The 16,939-nt window shown below is 40.7% G+C and overlaps 1 protein-coding gene across 22 annotated transcripts in view; it reads left to right on the forward strand.

Moving 5' to 3' along the window:
* RYR2 (ryanodine receptor 2) overlaps nucleotides 1–16,939 on the forward strand; it is a 722,683-nt gene that overhangs the window by 493,160 nt on the left and 212,584 nt on the right. For all 22 annotated transcript variants that reach the window (XR_010599784.1, XM_065589065.1, XM_065589068.1 and 19 more), the window contains 8 exons: nucleotides 308–411; nucleotides 2,438–2,573; nucleotides 3,616–3,802; nucleotides 5,051–5,153; nucleotides 6,871–6,991; nucleotides 12,154–12,323; nucleotides 14,350–14,570; nucleotides 16,531–16,621. Coding sequence is in view for 21 of the 22 variants with exons in the window: in XM_065589065.1 (XP_065445137.1) it covers nucleotides 308–411; nucleotides 2,438–2,573; nucleotides 3,616–3,802; nucleotides 5,051–5,153; nucleotides 6,871–6,991; nucleotides 12,154–12,323; nucleotides 14,350–14,570; nucleotides 16,531–16,621 (1,133 nt within the window). In the remaining variant the exon portion in view is untranslated. The remainder of the gene's footprint in view (nucleotides 1–307; nucleotides 412–2,437; nucleotides 2,574–3,615; nucleotides 3,803–5,050; nucleotides 5,154–6,870; nucleotides 6,992–12,153; nucleotides 12,324–14,349; nucleotides 14,571–16,530; nucleotides 16,622–16,939) is intronic.

Genomic DNA, 16,939 nt, shown 5'->3' on the forward strand with positions numbered 1-16,939 from the left:
TTTGTTTAGAATATCACCAGCTTCAGTCATCACTGGGGTTCGTGGTCTGTTAGCATCAAATTTTTGAGTTATCAGCCATCTCTTTTTTTCCCCACATGATATTACAAATTATACACATACAACTGCATGGGCTTTCAGCTACTAGTTGGTTATTAGTGCCTAAACCTCAGATGTTTGCCTCATAGTTTATTATAACTTTAATGGTAAATATGTTTGTCCTCTGGATACATGTTTGTATTTTTATAAGCTATTGCATCTTTATTATTTTTTATTTAAATGACTAACTTTGGCAACTGTTTTATAACAGCTTCCCCTTCTATGCGAGGATCAACCCCTCTAGATGTTGCGGCAGCATCTGTGATGGATAACAATGAACTTGCACTAGCTTTAAGGGAGCCTGACCTGGAGAAGGTTAATGACAATATTTTCTAGCATTTTCCCAGGATGTGTGTATGTACATAAAATATGAATCAACATGCATTTATAACTACAAGTAATGGATTACCTGAAGTCATATATTTCCTGGAGATGTTCTACTTCTATTTGTATTATCTGTACTAGGCTTTCAAACATTTTCAATTTGAAAACTTTAAATTTACTCAGTGGAAAAAAATTTATGACGTGCCTTGCAGTAGTACCTAGAGACTCCAGTCTTGGCGCGGACCAGATTGTCCTAGGCACAGTACAAAAATACAGTCCCTGTCCCGAAGAGCTTCCTTTTAAAGTATGAGACAAAAGATAACACATGTGGGGGTGCACAAAGTAACAATTAACTATTACAGCACTTCAGCTGCCTAGCCATTGTCAAGTGTTTTATAGACATCACAACAGACGTGAGTTTTAAAGAGGTACTGGGACATAATCTACACTTAAAAGTTTTACCAGCATAGTAGTTATGGGAGTGATTTGGGTAAGGGAGTGATTTTTTGCCAACATAGCTATATCAGTAAAAGCTCCAGTGTAGGCTCCAGTGTAGGCTCCAGGCATCTGAAGAAGTGGGTTTTTTACGCACGAAAGCTTATGCCCAAATAAATCTGTTAATCTTTAAGGTGCCACTGGACTCCTCGTTTTAGTGTAGGCATAGTTATATTGGTATAAAAGTGCTTATGACAGTTCCCTGAATTGGCATAAACCGTAAGAGTATAAGCAATTGTATACTGATATAACAGTGTCTGCGCTGGGAGGGTTTCGTTGGTTCAAATGTTCTGGTGTAGTTAAACAGGCAAAATTTTCTAGGGTAGATCTGCCCTTGAAGAAGAAAATGTTAAGGGCTTTGCAGATTTTTATGGGGAGTTCCTCTCATGTGTGAGGGCAGCGTGAGAGAAAGTACAAATGTGTTTAAAGGAAGATTGAACTAGTGGTCATTAAAGGTTGGTGATAAACTAGAGAGGACATCTCAATATCATAAAATGTAGGATGGGGCTCTGTTCTGAAGGGCCATAAAAGTGTAGACAGGTAATTTGTGCTTTATGTGGAGAAGGAGGGGGACTAGTGGAGAGAAGCAGGAGGGTGAGATAGCTGGAACTCCAAGTCAGGAGGATGATCTTTGCAGCAGCAAGAATGGATTTAAGAAAGGCAAGATGGCATTTGCCAAGGCTAGCAAGGTGGCAATTGTAGTAGTCAAGACCTGAGACGAAGAAGGTTTAGATGGGAGTTTTATCTGCACTTACAGAAAGGCTGGGTCTTAGAGATGTTCAGGAAGAAGCAGGATCACATAGATGTAGCCTGGATTTGTGAGTCTAGAGGGAGGGCCAAATCAAAGATGACACCAAGGTGACAGGCATGTGTCTCAGGGATGATGGAATTGTTGTCCATGGTGAGTGAGAAATGAGGAAGTGGGAAGAGGCTAGGGTTGGGGGACGGAAGGGAATTGAGAGCCCATTTTTGGGTACATTGAATGTAAGTTGGCTGGATATTGGTAAGCAGATGTCCAACAAAAAAACAGGCCAACAGTTTAGTTTAGACATTGGAAGGAGATTGGTTAGAATGGAAGAGCAGATCTGTAAGGTGTCAGCATAAAGAGACTAGTTGGAAACCTATTTTTGAATAAGGATAGAATGTGGAGGGAGAACAAGAAGGAACTAAGAATGGAGTCATTGGGGGGACACACTGAAAGTTGGAGCAGAAATGGGAAGTGCTGAACAAAGTGCTGAAGGAATGATGAGAGAAGAAGGAAGAAAACAGAGACGACAAGACTTCATGATGTAGATCATGTTTGGCAGAGCCAAAAGGTTGAGGAGGAGGAGGAGGATGGAGTACTAGTCCTTAGATTTGGTCAAGCGGAGGTTGTTCGAGACTTCAGTTAGAGCCATTTCAGTGGAGCTTAGAGGGTGGAAGCCAGATTGGAGGGAGTTTGAGTAAAATACCTTTTAAAAACAGTAACTTTCTCCTTTTCAACAATAAATGTTTGTCTTTTTTCATCTTACCTTATTTTTAGGTAGTTCGCTATTTGGCTGGATGTGGTTTGCAAAGCTGCCCTTTGCTGGTTTCTAAGGGATATCCAGACATTGGCTGGAATCCAGTTGAAGGAGAGCGATATCTGGATTTTCTTCGCTTTGCAGTTTTTTGCAATGGTACTGTTCTGTAATGTTTAAATAATTGTATATGTAAAATTTGTCATTGAGGGCTTGTCTCTATGGCGATTTATTGCACTGCAAGCTAAGGTGTGACTCTACAGTGCTCTAGCTTGCCATGCACTAAAGTGCTATATGGACTGCTGTCGCACACTAAATTTTCTGTAGTGCATAGCAGCAGGGTCTGCACAGCCACTTAGTACACAGCAGACTAGAGCACTCTAGGTTCATGCCCCAGCTTGCTGGGCACTAAATCACCATACCAACAGGCACTTAAATTACAGATACAGTCAAAGGTCATGACATAGCAAAAAGTTAGAATGCAGCATAGTGAACAAAGTAAACTTATGCGACTCAGAAAGCCTATATAAGATCTGGTTTAAGTGTTTAACTGGTGCATTGATTCTTGCACTGGCCCTCTGGCACTGGTGTGAATTTTACCACAGGCGAATGACATATGTGTTGTTCACTTTTTGGATCATAACTTAATTTAAAACTAAGTCAAATAAATATTCTGTTACTGTATACTTAACTTTCATTTCAATAATCACCAGAAGTTGTGTGCTTGTGTGTGTGTAATATAAAATTCAGCTTCATCTTATTGAGCTAATAGCTTATAACCGTGCTACTAGATGTGTTGAGCTTCATTTATACATCTTGTAGACTATATGCTGATGAAATTCACACACAGTCTAACACTTTCCATCTCTTTCATTACACAATATCAAGTAAGTGTTAATTATATGAAATTTCTGAAGGCAGCATTGAACCACAGAAGAGTGAAAGAATCTAAATATGTAAACACTAATCTTCTTTGCTTCCTTCTATTGGCATTACACAATTTCATGCATCTGATTTTTTTTAAGAACAGCTGAATAAAGTTGAATTTTGTCTTTGATATTTAAGTACACTCTGTCTTGTACTGAGGTACATATGTACTGTCTTGTACATATGTACTGTGCCTTCATCACCCACCTGAGATCATATCTTGGATGTATACTGAATGGATCCATTTACCAATATTTTTTCTGTATGATGCTAGGAGAGAGTGTTGAAGAGAATGCTAATGTTGTGGTCAGGCTGCTTATTCGTCGTCCTGAGTGCTTTGGTCCAGCATTGAGAGGGGAAGGAGGTAACGGGTTACTTGCTGCCATGGAGGAAGCTATAAAAATATCAGAAGATTCTACTAGAGATGGACCTTCCCCAAGTAATGGATCCAGTAAAACTCTGTAGGTGCAATGGGCTGTTTAATTTACCTACACCTTTTGTTTTATAATCCTATTTGTGGAATTAAGTATTTCTTTTTACCATATTTTTAAAATATCACATAATCTGACTATGTAGGGCAGGAAATATTTTCTCCTCCTCCCACAATTCCATTAGGTGTGCATCTTCAGCCAAGTGAGACCCCTGCTTCTGTCCCTGAACTCACAGCTGTCAGCCTGGGTGACTATATTCAATTTGCACAGCATCTTTAGGATTCCTTCTTGTTCCCATCAGTCAGGTGTAGGTAGGAACCAGTCTCCTGTTGTGAAGTTAGGGACAGAGTGCATGTAGCTTGTGCTTCCTCTATTGTTCTCCTCAAACATCTTAGGGCTGGACAGAGTCTTAGGGTATGTCTGCACTGGAAGTTAGACACCCACAGCTGGCCCATGCTAGCGGATTCGGGTTTGCGGGACTCAGGCTAAGGGGCTGCTTAAATGCAGTGTAGACGATGGGCTCAGGCTGGAGCACAAGCTTTGGGATCCTCCCACTTCTCAGGGTCCTAGAGCCAGGGCACCAGCCCAAGCCTTAACATGGCTGCCTCAGATACTTTCAGGTTAAAAAAAATGCCTCTTTACTCCATATACACAGATTCTCTTTCTTAGGCTTGGTCTACACTAAACCCCCAAATCGAACTAAGGTACGCAACTTCAGCTACGTGAATAACGTAGCTGAAGTCGACGTACCTTAGTTCGAACTTACCGCGGTCCAGACCCGGCAGGCAGGCTCCCCCGTCGACTCCGCGTACTCCTCGCGGCGAGCAGGATTACCGGAGTCGACGGGGAGCACTTCTGAGTTCGATTTATCGCGTCCAGACAAGACGCGATAAATCGAACCCAGAAGTTCGATTGCCTGCCGCCGAACCAGCGCGTAAGTATAGACAAGCCCTAAGTTACTATACTCATGATGCAATGCTGTCCCTGTTGAAAGAGGAGTGCTTGGAATTGTATTACATAGCTTGCACAGTAGAAAACTAAAGGTTAAAAAGTAAGAATGGAGATGTCAGTATGATCACTGAGGGCCAAATTCTGCTCTCAATTGCTTTGCTATAAATCCAGAATAACTTCTCTGAGGGTAATGGAGTCTCCCTGGATTTGAACCAGTGTAAATGTGAGCTGACTTTGGCGCCAATCAACTATGTGTTGATTTCATAGCTGATGAAAAAGTCTCAAGTCTTTTTTAATGTTTTGTTTCCTTTCACAAATAAATAAAAGTGAGATGGAAGAAGAAGATGACACCATCCATATGGGAAATGCCATCATGACCTTTTACGCTGCTTTGATTGACCTCTTAGGACGCTGTGCCCCTGAAATGCATGTAAGTTTTTTGTCTCTGCAAGTATTGCTGTTTTCTTACTGATAGTCTGGTGTGTTAGTTCATTGGCCTTTTCACTGCAATACATGTTATCCCTTAGGTATTGAAACAATGTTATGCCAGTATAATATTTAATGTGCAGATGATTTAAATAAACTGTATGTGGTATCATTTTGATGATAGTTAAAACCAATGTCCAGTTGCCAGTTTTTTAAGGATTTCCATGTAACTTCTGCAGAGGCAAAATTCTGCCTTCAGAATCTGTGTGGCACATCTGAGCTCCAGTAATTTGGTGGTCTTACCTGTGCAGAACTTCCAGGGGGTGTACCAGTATGTTTGGGCTTGTAGGGAAATCAGAGAATCAGTCAAGATATACCACATGGTTCTAAGATCACCATTTTGCCAGAATACAATAGAAGGTTTAGTCAAAGAAAAATGTTGGAGAACCCCTGAATCAGTGTTTTGTCTCTCATTGTAACCCATTGTGCATTTCTGCAGTCACTAATAGGCACAAAGCAAAATGTCAGGTTGCCTCCTTTCCTACCAGGAGACTGAAAATATCTCAGACAGTTGCCTTCAGCATCAAAAAGATACTCTTGAACAAAGTTCTCCCATGTGGTAGTGAGACTATCCGGACGAAACTGCCCTCTTTTTTTCACAGCTGTAAACTATTTCTTAAACAACAAGCAGTATTTTTTTACTCTCATTACATCCATTTGAACTCACATATAAAAGAAAGTAAAAATGATGTTGCTTTCCATTAAAACATGAACAATCAATTCCACACCCAGAAATATACAGTGGTATTCCATCATGATCTTTGGGCTGTATTAGCAATACTCAGGGATACTAGTCAATGATCAGGGACCTTTGTGCTAGGAGCCAAACAGATATATGATAAATAGACAGACCCTACACCAGAGAGTTTACAGTCTGGGCCCCAGTCCTGCAAAGACTTATGCACATGCTTAACTTGATGCATGTCAGTGGTCTCGCCAAATTTATTAGGGCTACTTCCATACTTAAATATGGATGTAATTTTTTTCAGGACTGGGGCCTGGGTTATGACTAGATGCAACAAGAGGATGAGGCAAACTAACAAGTGGGAGTGGGAAGTATGAGGTAGGAACCACTTATGCTCATTGAAGTTCAAACTGTGGCCTCATTTCTCTAAAATAACACTGTCTTGCACAGATTCCCCCAAATGTCAGGTTTATACAGGGTTAGGCATCCTCAAAAACTGGAAGAATCTATATTATAAGTTCTCTGTATGTGTTTTTGTGTTGTTTTGTTTGGAGAATAAACATTATTTTAACCTAGTTTTCATAAACCCATGGTCACCCTGAGAGAGCCATAAGCCAATTAAGACAGTGAAACTGCTGACGATAGAATAGCTGAACTCATCAGCATCTCATGGATTTTCTTTCACCAAGCCTACTATATGTTGACACCCTGACCTCTTCCCAGGTGTCTCAGCATTTTACCATGAAAATGAGGTTATTCTACATTAATAACAAAATCTTCATAGCTCTAAGTCCCATAAATTTGCATCTGGATCAAAACAAATGAAATATATATTGTGTAAAATGTGTATATTTAATTATCATTTGACTCAGCACTCATTCTTGTAAAATGTACTTCTGAAGGTTTCTAGAGTATGCAGGCAAATATAGTTACAGGAAAAAAATATTATTGTTAAATTTTGTTACTCTTTCATTAGCTAATCCATGCTGGCAAAGGGGAAGCCATTAGGATCAGGTCAATTCTGCGGTCTTTGATTCCCCTGGAAGATTTGGTGGGTGTAATTAGCATTCCTTTCCACATGCCAACAATAGCTAAAGGTAAGATGATTGCTGAGCATTTCTTCCCCCCCCCCCCCCCCCCCCGCCAACTCATTCTTTTGAATTTGGCTAGTAATATGTGAATATTTATATCCATATTTCCCAGGGAATTTAATTATTCATGATGTGGACTAGAAAAGTCATACCACTTTCTTTGATTTTCTAGATAGTGATTATACATTCATTTTTTAAATCAGTGGCAAAACCTCCACTGATTTCAGTGGGATCATCATTGGGTCCAGAATGGCCATCAGATCTAAAGTGGGAATTTTTGAAGGTGCTATAGAGCCCTACTTTTATCACAATGCCACACATTACCATTTCTGAATCTATAATAGCACTGGGAACAGCTTCTCTCCTGAAGCATGAGCACTGGGCACAAGTATCACAAGGCTGTTCATGCTCCTCCATGTTAGTGTTGCTGGAGGGGAAGGGTGACAGTAGTGTTGTGATGCTGACACCAGAAACTGGAGCTTGATCCCCACTTTAGCACATACTATTTATTCTGTTCACTTTTTAAGGAAACTTTTTTGTTTTAAGCCTTTAAGAGGCTGTTGTTTTTTGGTAGGTTTCAGATAGAGTTTTTTTCTTTTTTTCTGGAAAATATTAATAAATAGGTATGAAGAACCCCTTAAGACTGTTTTTTAAAATAATCCCACTGTGATGGAGTGTGCTGCCGCTTTAAAGGACAAACTAGAGCATAGGGCCCTGACAGCCTGGGGTGTAATCAAAGAGGATCTGCCCTGCCCTGCCCTAGGGTGAGGCTGTGTTAAACAGCATGCAACAGAAAGCTTAACTGAGCCGGGAGGGGGGGGGGGGGGCAAGGAGCCACACAGGCTGCAGTGGGTGGTGGTTTCTTTGGCAGACTAACCTCACCAAAGTCAGATTTTGTTTTGTCGACTTCGACATTTGGGAGTTCTGAACCAGGGTGCTGAGGTGAGAACCTTACAAACTGTTTATTGTGATGGCTCCTGTCCAGAAAGTTTGTTAGAAGGGACATGCTATTTTGTTAGTATGTGTTGGATTGTCCTTGCCCTGGGATGTTGAAGTGAATTTATTGCTGTTCCAATCAGGGGAAATTAAGGTGTGGCACATTGGCAGCTCCACAATGGGTATGTAAGGACAATCCATGCCTTTATACCCACAAATATATTTTCTCTATTTTTCTAAAAAAAATTAAAAAAAAATGCAACTTGCCGTCTTTTTTCCTGAGAGACTGGTAATCTAATCCCTAGTTCTGGTACCATAATCTCGTTGTTTGTTCTTTATCTTAGCAGAACTTACTTATTAGTGTAGGCAGTATGCCTACACTGGAGCTGGAAGGTAGGTTAAAATTCTAACATACTCACACTAGCTCTGATTGAGGTACCCCACTAAAAATAGAAGTGTAGCCACAGAGGTGGGAGGGACTAGCTGCCCTGAGTATGTACCTATGTTCTTGGATCGGATTGTACTTGAGGCAGCTAGTCCCTCCCATAGCTCGTGTACAGTGGCTACACTTCTATTTTTAGTGTGCCAGCTTGATCTGAGCTAGAGCAAGTATATCTCCTCAAACTGGAATTTACACCTTCCAGCTCTAGTTTAGACGTACACTGTGATCCTGATCCTGCAACGAACTCCTCATTGGCATATCCCTGCGCTCACATGTGGGCCCACCATAGAATCATAGAAGATTAGGGTTGGAAGGGACCTCAGGAGGTCAACTAGTCCAACCCCCTGCTCAAAGCAGGACCAACCTGAACTAAATCATCCCAGCCAGGGCTTTGTCAAGCCAGGCCTTTAACACCTCTAAGAATGGAGATTCCATCACCTCCCTATAACCCATTCCAGTGATTCACCACCCTCCTAGTGAAATAGTGTTTCCTAATATCCAACCTAGACCTCCCCCACTGCAACTTGAAACCATTGTTCCTTGTTCTGTCATCTGCCACCACTGAGAACAGCTTAGCTCCATCCTCTTTGGAACCCCCCTTCAGGTAAGGCTGCTATCAAATCCCCCCTCACTCTTCTCTTCTTGAGACTAAATAAGCCCAGTTTCCACAGCCTCTCCTCATAAGTCATGTGCCACAGCCCCCTAATCATTTTCTTTGCCCTCTGCTGGACTCTCTCCAATTTGTCCACATTCTTTTTGTGGTGGGAGGCCCAAAACTGGACACAGTACTCCAGGTGTGGTCTCACCAGTGCCAAATAGAGGGGAATAATCACTTGCCTCGATCTGCAGGCAATGCTTATACTAATGCAGCCCAATATGCCATTAGCCTTCTGGCATCAAGGGCATACCATTGACTCATATCCGCTTCTCATCCACTGTAATCCCCAGGTTCTTTTCTGCAGAACTGCCACTTAGCCAATCAGTCCCCAGCCTGTAGCAGTGCATGGGATTCTTCGTCCTAAGTGCAGGACCCTGCACTTGTCCTCATCAGATTTATTTCGGCCCAATCCTCCAATTTGTCTAGGTCACTCTGGACCCTATCCCTACCCTCCAGCGTATCTACCTCTCCCCCCAGCTTAGTGTGCAATCCATCCCATCATCCAGATCATTAATGAAGATGTTGAACAAAACCGGCCCCAGGACTGACCCCTTGATACCGGCTGCCAGCTAGACAGCGAGTTGTTGATCACTACTTGTTGAGCCCAACGATCTAGCCAGCTTTCTATCCACCTTATAGTCCATTCATCTAACCCATACTTCTTTAACTTGCTGGCAAGAATACTGTGGGAGACCATATCCATCGCTTTCCCCATATCCACAGTCAGCTATCCTATCATAGAAGGCAATCTGGTTGGTCAGGCATGACTTGCCCTTGGTGATTCCATGTTGACCATTCCTGATCACCTTCCTCTCCTCCAAGTGCTTCAAAATGGATTCCTTGAGGACCTGCTCCATGACTTTTCCAGGGACTGCGGTGAGGCTGACTGGTCTGTAGTTCCCCGGATTTTCCTTCTTCCCTTTTTTAAAGATGGGCACTATGTTTGCCTTTTTCCAATTGTCCAGGACCTTCCCCATTGCCATGAGATTTCAAAGATAATGGCCAATGGCTCTGCAATCACATCAGCCAACTCCCTCAGCACCCTCGGATGCATTAGATCTGGCCCCATGGACTTGTGCATGTCCAACTTTTCTAAATAGTCCTTAACTTGTTCTTTCACCACTGAGGGCTGCTCACCTCCTCCCCATACTGTGCTGCCCAGTGCAGCAGTCTGGGAGCTGACCTTGTCTGTGAAGACCAAGGCAAAAAAAAAAGCAATGAGTATTTCAGCTTTTTCCACATTATCTGTCACTAGATTGCCTCCCCCATTCAGCAAAGGTCTTTCCCTGACCACCTTCTTGTTGCTAACATACCTGTAGAGACCCTTCTGGTTACCCTTCACATTCCTTGCTAGCTGCAACTCCAGTTGTGCTTTGGCCTTCCTGATTACACCCCTGCATGCTCAAACAATATTTTTATACTCCTCCCTCGTCATCTGTCCAAGTTTTCACTTCTTGTAAGCTTCCTTTTTGTGTTTAAGCTCACTGAAGATTTCTCCGTGAAGCCAAGCTGGTTGCCTGCCATATTTGCTATTCTTTCTGCACATCGGGATGGTTTGTTCTTGCGCCCTCAATAAGGCTTCTTTAAAATACAGCCAGTTCTCCTGGACTCCTTTTCCCCTCATATTAGCCTCCCAGGGATCCTGCCCATCAGTTCCCTGAGGGAGTGAAAGTCTGCTTGTCTGAAATCCAGGGTCCATATTCTGCTGCTCTCCTTTCTTCCTTTTGTCAGGATCCTGAACTCGACCATCTCATGATCACTGCTGCCGAGGTAGCCACACGCTTCTACTTCCCCTACCAATTCTTCCGTGTTTGTAAGCAGAAGGTCAAGAGGAGCATGGCCCCTAGTTGGTTCCTCCAGCACTCTCCAAAAATGTATTGCTCTCCCAGCAGATATCAGGGTGATTGAAGTCCCCCATGAGAACCAAGGCCTGTTATCTGGAAACTGCTGTTGGTTGTCCAAAGAAAGCCTCGTCTACCTCATCCTCCTGGTCTGGTGGTCTATAGCAGATGCCCACCACAACATTACCCTTGTTGCTCTCGCCTCTAAACTTAACCCAAAGGCTCTCAACAGGCTTTTCTCCAGTTTCATACTTGAGTTCTGAGCAACCATACTGCTCTCTTACATACAGTTCAACTCCTGCACCTTTTCTCCCCCGCCTGTCCTTCTTGAACAGTTTATACCCATCCATGACAGTGCTCCAGTCATGTGAATTACCCCACCAAGTCTCTGTTATTCCAGTCACTCCAGAGACCCAATAAATTAAATGGGACTCCAAGTCAGCCTGCATAGAGCTCCTGGCAAGAGCAGGGTCAGCCCCATGTTGCTGGCATTTAGCAGAATTATCACTGTATTTGCAGGCATGTGTGCAGCGTGGCTTGCTGCAGCACTTACAGCACAAGAATATCCTGATTCTAATACAGTGTTACAAACACAGCAATGCTAATTTACCTTACAAACAAGAACATATTATAGACAGAAGTTATAACTAAACAGCACTCTATGAAATACAGGAATAAAAAATATTATTTGGAAAGAAAGTATCAAAAGGATTAACATTTCTGTTATGTTTTCAAACATAACTATAAAGATCCTTTACTAACAGCATCTTGATTGTGTCATCAAAGTATAGTTTTTAAGTATAAACTTCCTAAAGCTCAAAAAATAGCTCTGAATTTCCATCACCTTTTAAGATCTTCTAGTAAATGGTCCTTTTTGAGTTTTTCTTCTTATAATCTCTTGCTCTCATTCCTTTTGTTAATGAACCTGCCTTTCAGGTATTCTCACTGGTGCTGCATTCCAGGGTTATACAAGTCAGAATCATTCTGCTGCTCACTTTTCATTGGACCTTTTTAGTGAAAACAATATACAACAGGGTATTTTTCTTACGTTGCATAAGAGAGTCAGGTAGTGTGACTGCTTTGGCATGCAGAGTATGAAAGACACCACCTACTTATACTATAGGGTTTACCTGGATTTAGGTTGCCTTATGCATTTTATTCAGTCAAGCTATGAACTGGTTGCCTTTGTGTAACATGAACACATGGAAAATGTTCAGATATTAACAGATGCTCAATACCCTTGCCTATGCAGAATGATCCTTTTTATTGAAGCCTTATTGCTTCCTTTTAGATGGTACTGTGGTGGAACCTGACATGTCAGCGGGGTTTTGCCCAGATCACAAGGCAGCCATGGTTTTGTTCCTTGACAGAGTCTATGGAATTGAGGACCAGGATTTCCTTCTACATCTCCTTGAGGTTGGCTTTCTGCCAGATCTCCGTGCTGCTGCTTCCTTAGACACGGTAAAGATTTAAATTCTTTGATTTGTCAATTCCCTCAGTTTGTCAAGCACTGCACAAAATAACATTCTTCTCTTTCAAGGTGGACTCTGTCTATTCCCACTTGTTGGATGCACCCCCTGGTGCTGCTGACCTTTAAGAACATCTTGAAAAGCAGCAAAGAGGCATATTCTCCAGATTAATGCTTGTCTTATAGAGACTTCACACCTCAAGCCCAGGGTCACAACACACAGAGGCCCAGTGTCTTTCCCAGCAAAGAGACTTTCAGAGCCTGAGTCCTCAATCTAAAATCAGATCAGGTCCCTGTGGATATAACTAAGGGCCTCTCCCTAGGGAACTGGGCTAAAGGATTTCTTTTCCAGAAGTCTGTGATCTGAGTCTGTCTCTTACTCTGGAACTCTCTTGACTTTGTCCTATTTCTGCCTTGGAATCACCTGTCTCCTATTTTCAGTCATCTGTCCCTTGTAATTTTTCTTAGATGGGCCAGAAGGAAAATGGGAGTCTGAGGGCTGAGACTTGGGCTTCAAGATTCCAGATGGAAGGAGGCAAAAAAGTCAGAAGAGAAGTGGGCATTACTGCCTGTGGCACAGAATTTTTGCCCTTTTTTGAAGGATAAGGAATAAAATCCATATTACTCTTGGCTGTGTTGGTTCTGCAAGGCTAAAAGGGAAAATATTTGTCATTAATCAGCAAGTTATAACTCTCTACATCCAGAGCAGATACTTTGAACGAGAAGGTACTATATGTCAGTAGTCTTATTTCAGGAACTTTAAACTTGTTTTTAAGCAGATCATCATTCTATAGTTACAGAAAACAGATAAGATACAATTGTGCTGGCAACAGTAAGAGTTCACCCTAGAGCAGAGGTATCAGAAACATAGTCCACTTGATGTATATTTGACATGATCAGATTTTGTAGTTTGTTTTCATTTTAAAAAAAGTTTCTAGTAATGGGAAAAGAACTTGCAAATGTGAATGAAGTATAAACAAGTGATTTTTTGTGAGGAAACAAGGCAAGCTGTTTTTTACTTAAATGTCAGGCAAGTCAGTACTGGATGGTTTGGAGCTATAGGGCCCAAGTTTATTATGAGCACCAAGAACATCTATTCCAAGAAGTGAACCTTTCCAGGAATTTTGACTTCATAGGATGCTTGAGTTTTGCAGAAGGAATCAAGGCAATTGGAGGCCACATAGCCCAACTATAACCTCAACTTTGACTGTTTAGTGCCTCAATTGCCTTTATTTTCCAGAAGGTTCTAAAGCTCAACGTTGCCAGGGGTCATACTTTAAACACACTTCATTGTGTGTGTAAAAGAGAGAGAATGGACTTGAAACAAAGCCTTGTATTGGACCTGAATATGTGGTGTGTTCAAAATCTAAAAATGCATCTGAATTTTGTAAACAGCACCAGTCTTTCTAATGGCTGACCCAAAATCCCATGTCAAATGCTTCATGAACTTTAGACAGTTCAAAATAATTTCTGAAGCTTGAGCCCACCTCTGAATATAATATCTGTGTATCTATGTATCATACAGTTTCTAAGTAGAATAATCATTAACATTTTGTAGATCCCCATTTTTGGCATCTCTCTATAGCATGTTGTTTTTTAGGGAAAATAGTATATATAATTGGATTTTTTAAAATATATTTTTTCATCTGGAAAAATCTCTACACAGTAAGTGACATGTTTGGAAAGTAACAAGTGACTGAATATAGGAGGTTAGAATGGAATATACATGCTGTAACATGTATATTGTCTGTCTGTCTCTCCGTGTATTAAGTCTCATTACTTTTCCAAATTTCACCTTCTTCTTTGACATTTTCCACAAAATAATTATAGTATATTTGAAAAAATAGTGTGTAAATGTATCATACATGGCATGTAGGGAGGAGAGTTTCCCCTTGTGCGTGGGAAAATTAATTCCTTTTGTATCAACTATGAAAGCAAAAACTGCAAAATGTAGTTATTTTCCTTTGTAACAATATTTATCAAACAAGTCTCACTGTTTGTGTTTAATTTGTTTCATAGGCTGCTCTGAGTGCTACAGACATGGCCTTGGCTCTGAATCGATACCTTTGTACTGCAGTCTTGCCTTTGTTGACCAGATGTGCTCCTCTTTTTGCTGGCACAGAGCACCATGCCTCCCTCATAGATTCCTTATTACATACTGTGTACAGACTCTCCAAGGGCTGCTCTCTTACCAAAGCTCAGCGGGATTCCATTGAAGAATGTTTACTCTCTATTTGTGGGTAAGTCAGTGAATATCCCTGACTCCATAGAAAGATGAGTTGTTATATTGAGATGTGATATATATACAAGAGCATGACGGCAGAGTAGCTAACTACATATCACCTTTTATCAGTAGCATGGTTATGGCTTTTATTTAATACACTGTCACTCTTCAGATACTGTATTTTTCCATTTTTGCGGAGTCTGGGAAAGATATATTAAATAAATATATACTTGATTATATTCAAGTTGCACAGCTGGTAATTACATGTAAATGCAATTTTTAGTTATTGTTCTATTAACAGATTCTCCTTAATTAACCACAGTAAGTAACTAAGAGAACTCACTGCATTGGGGACAAAAATCTATATAAATAAGGAATTCTGAACATAATAGAGTATCATTTTTAAGAGCATTTTTAACATTGCAAACTGATAGTACCGTGTGGTGATTTATTATAGAAGTTTATATTGCTTGCTGAAGCTATTCAGTTATCAGTTACATTTTAAATCCTAGCTGATCTTTAATTACATAGTAGTTCACGATCAGCACACTTTCCAACCTATCAGTTGCATTAGTGCCACCCTCTTTCCATCTTGGAATTTTTGCCTATGTTCTCCCTTCTCAAGTCTAGCAGCCCAAGTGCAAAATTTTCAAACATGCCCAGGTCCCATTTTCAAAATGTGCAAGCATTCAGGAACCTAAGTCCCACTGAAAGTCAGTAGGACTTAGGCATCTACATCATTTATGCACTTTTGAAAATTTTAACCCACATGATTTTTCCTAATGAACCTCCCAGTCAGTTCAAAAGTGACACACCTTCTTGTATTGTTAGTGGTAATTTTGAAGTTCAGGGCAAATAAAAGCAGTGTACTGGATTTTTTATGCTATATATTATAGAATGATAGAAATATAGGGTGGGAAGGGACCATGAGAGATCATCTAGTGCTGAGGTGGGACCAATTTTACCTAGACAATCCCTGACAGATGCTTGTCTAATCTGTTTTTAAAAACCTCAGGTGATGGGGATTCCACAACACTCCTTGGTAACCTATTCTGGTACTTAACTAACCTTATAGTTGGAAAGATTTTTCCTAATATGTAACTAAATCTCTCTTGCTGCATATAAATCCAATTACTACTTAACCTACTATCAGTGAGCATCGAAAACAATTGATCACTTTCCTCCCTCTAATAGCCCTTAACATATTTGAAGGCTATCAGGTCCCCCCTGAGTTGTCTTTTTCTCGAGACTAAACATGGTCAGTTTTTTTAACCTTTTCTCAAAGGTCATATTTCCTAAACCTTAGTTCATTTTAGTTAATAACAATACTTTAATCTTGATAATGTCAATATCGTATCTGTTCACAGTTTGCTGTTATTGAGAGACTTTTTATATGTATATTCTCTGCCTATTATAGAGTGGCATATAGACAAATCCCTGTTGTTTGTTCTCTTTCCAGCTGATGCCCAATACTCTTTGGGTCCTAGTATAGTACATCCACAGTGTCAAAACTTAGCTTATATGGCTTCTTCAATGCAAGAATATTGTCAAAACATTATTCTTTATGTGCTTTTTTTTGTGTTACAATATGCATGGTGATAATCAAATATAGTATCGGAATATTACATTTTCTGTTTTGCACCTGTCCTTCTCGTCTCTATTTCAGAGCTTGTGTTTTCACAATTTTTTTTTTTTTTGTAATTTATATTGTTCACACTGGAACATAGCTGGAAGTAGCATATTCTGGAAGTTTTGTTTAGAATGCCTCTGTTATTGTTTGCTCTCCATTTCCTTCCCACACATTTTTAATCTGCTGTGTCACCAACAAAATTACATCACTTTATGGATTTGGGAATATCTGAAGGAGTAGGACAATTGGCACAGATCCTTGGAGTGTGTGGTTACTTTAATGCATTGTCTATTTATTGCATAAAAGCTAGTTGTATGCTCTGTTGAAACTGTCTGTCTACCTACAGCCAACTGAGGCCTTCCATGATGCAACACTTGCTGAGGAGATTAGTGTTTGATGTTCCCCTATTAAATGAGCATGCAAAGATGCCTCTGAAGGTATGTGTGGTTTACAGTAAAGGTACATTTTAATCTTCTTGTATGCAATGTACTATTACTTGTATGTTGCCTTGCCTCCATCCGGTAGAGGAAACAATAGCATGTCATCACTCTAGTAGGAAGCAAGGAGAAAGACTATTCTTTGTGACAGCCACTAATGCTCACTTCTGATCAGTCCACACGGAAGCATAAAGTTCATTCCTCATCTCTGACTCCCCTTCCAATTCTGTCCTTTCTTCAAGCCCTTGTAAAAAAGAAACAAGATGGAGAGAGGCGAGAGGGTGAGAGAGATGTTTCCAAGGCATTAATAGAGCAAGG

This window comes from Chrysemys picta, chromosome 3 (assembly GCF_011386835.1).
Source record: "Chrysemys picta bellii isolate R12L10 chromosome 3, ASM1138683v2, whole genome shotgun sequence".
In the NCBI taxonomy this organism is placed as follows: Eukaryota; Metazoa; Chordata; order Testudines; family Emydidae; genus Chrysemys; species Chrysemys picta.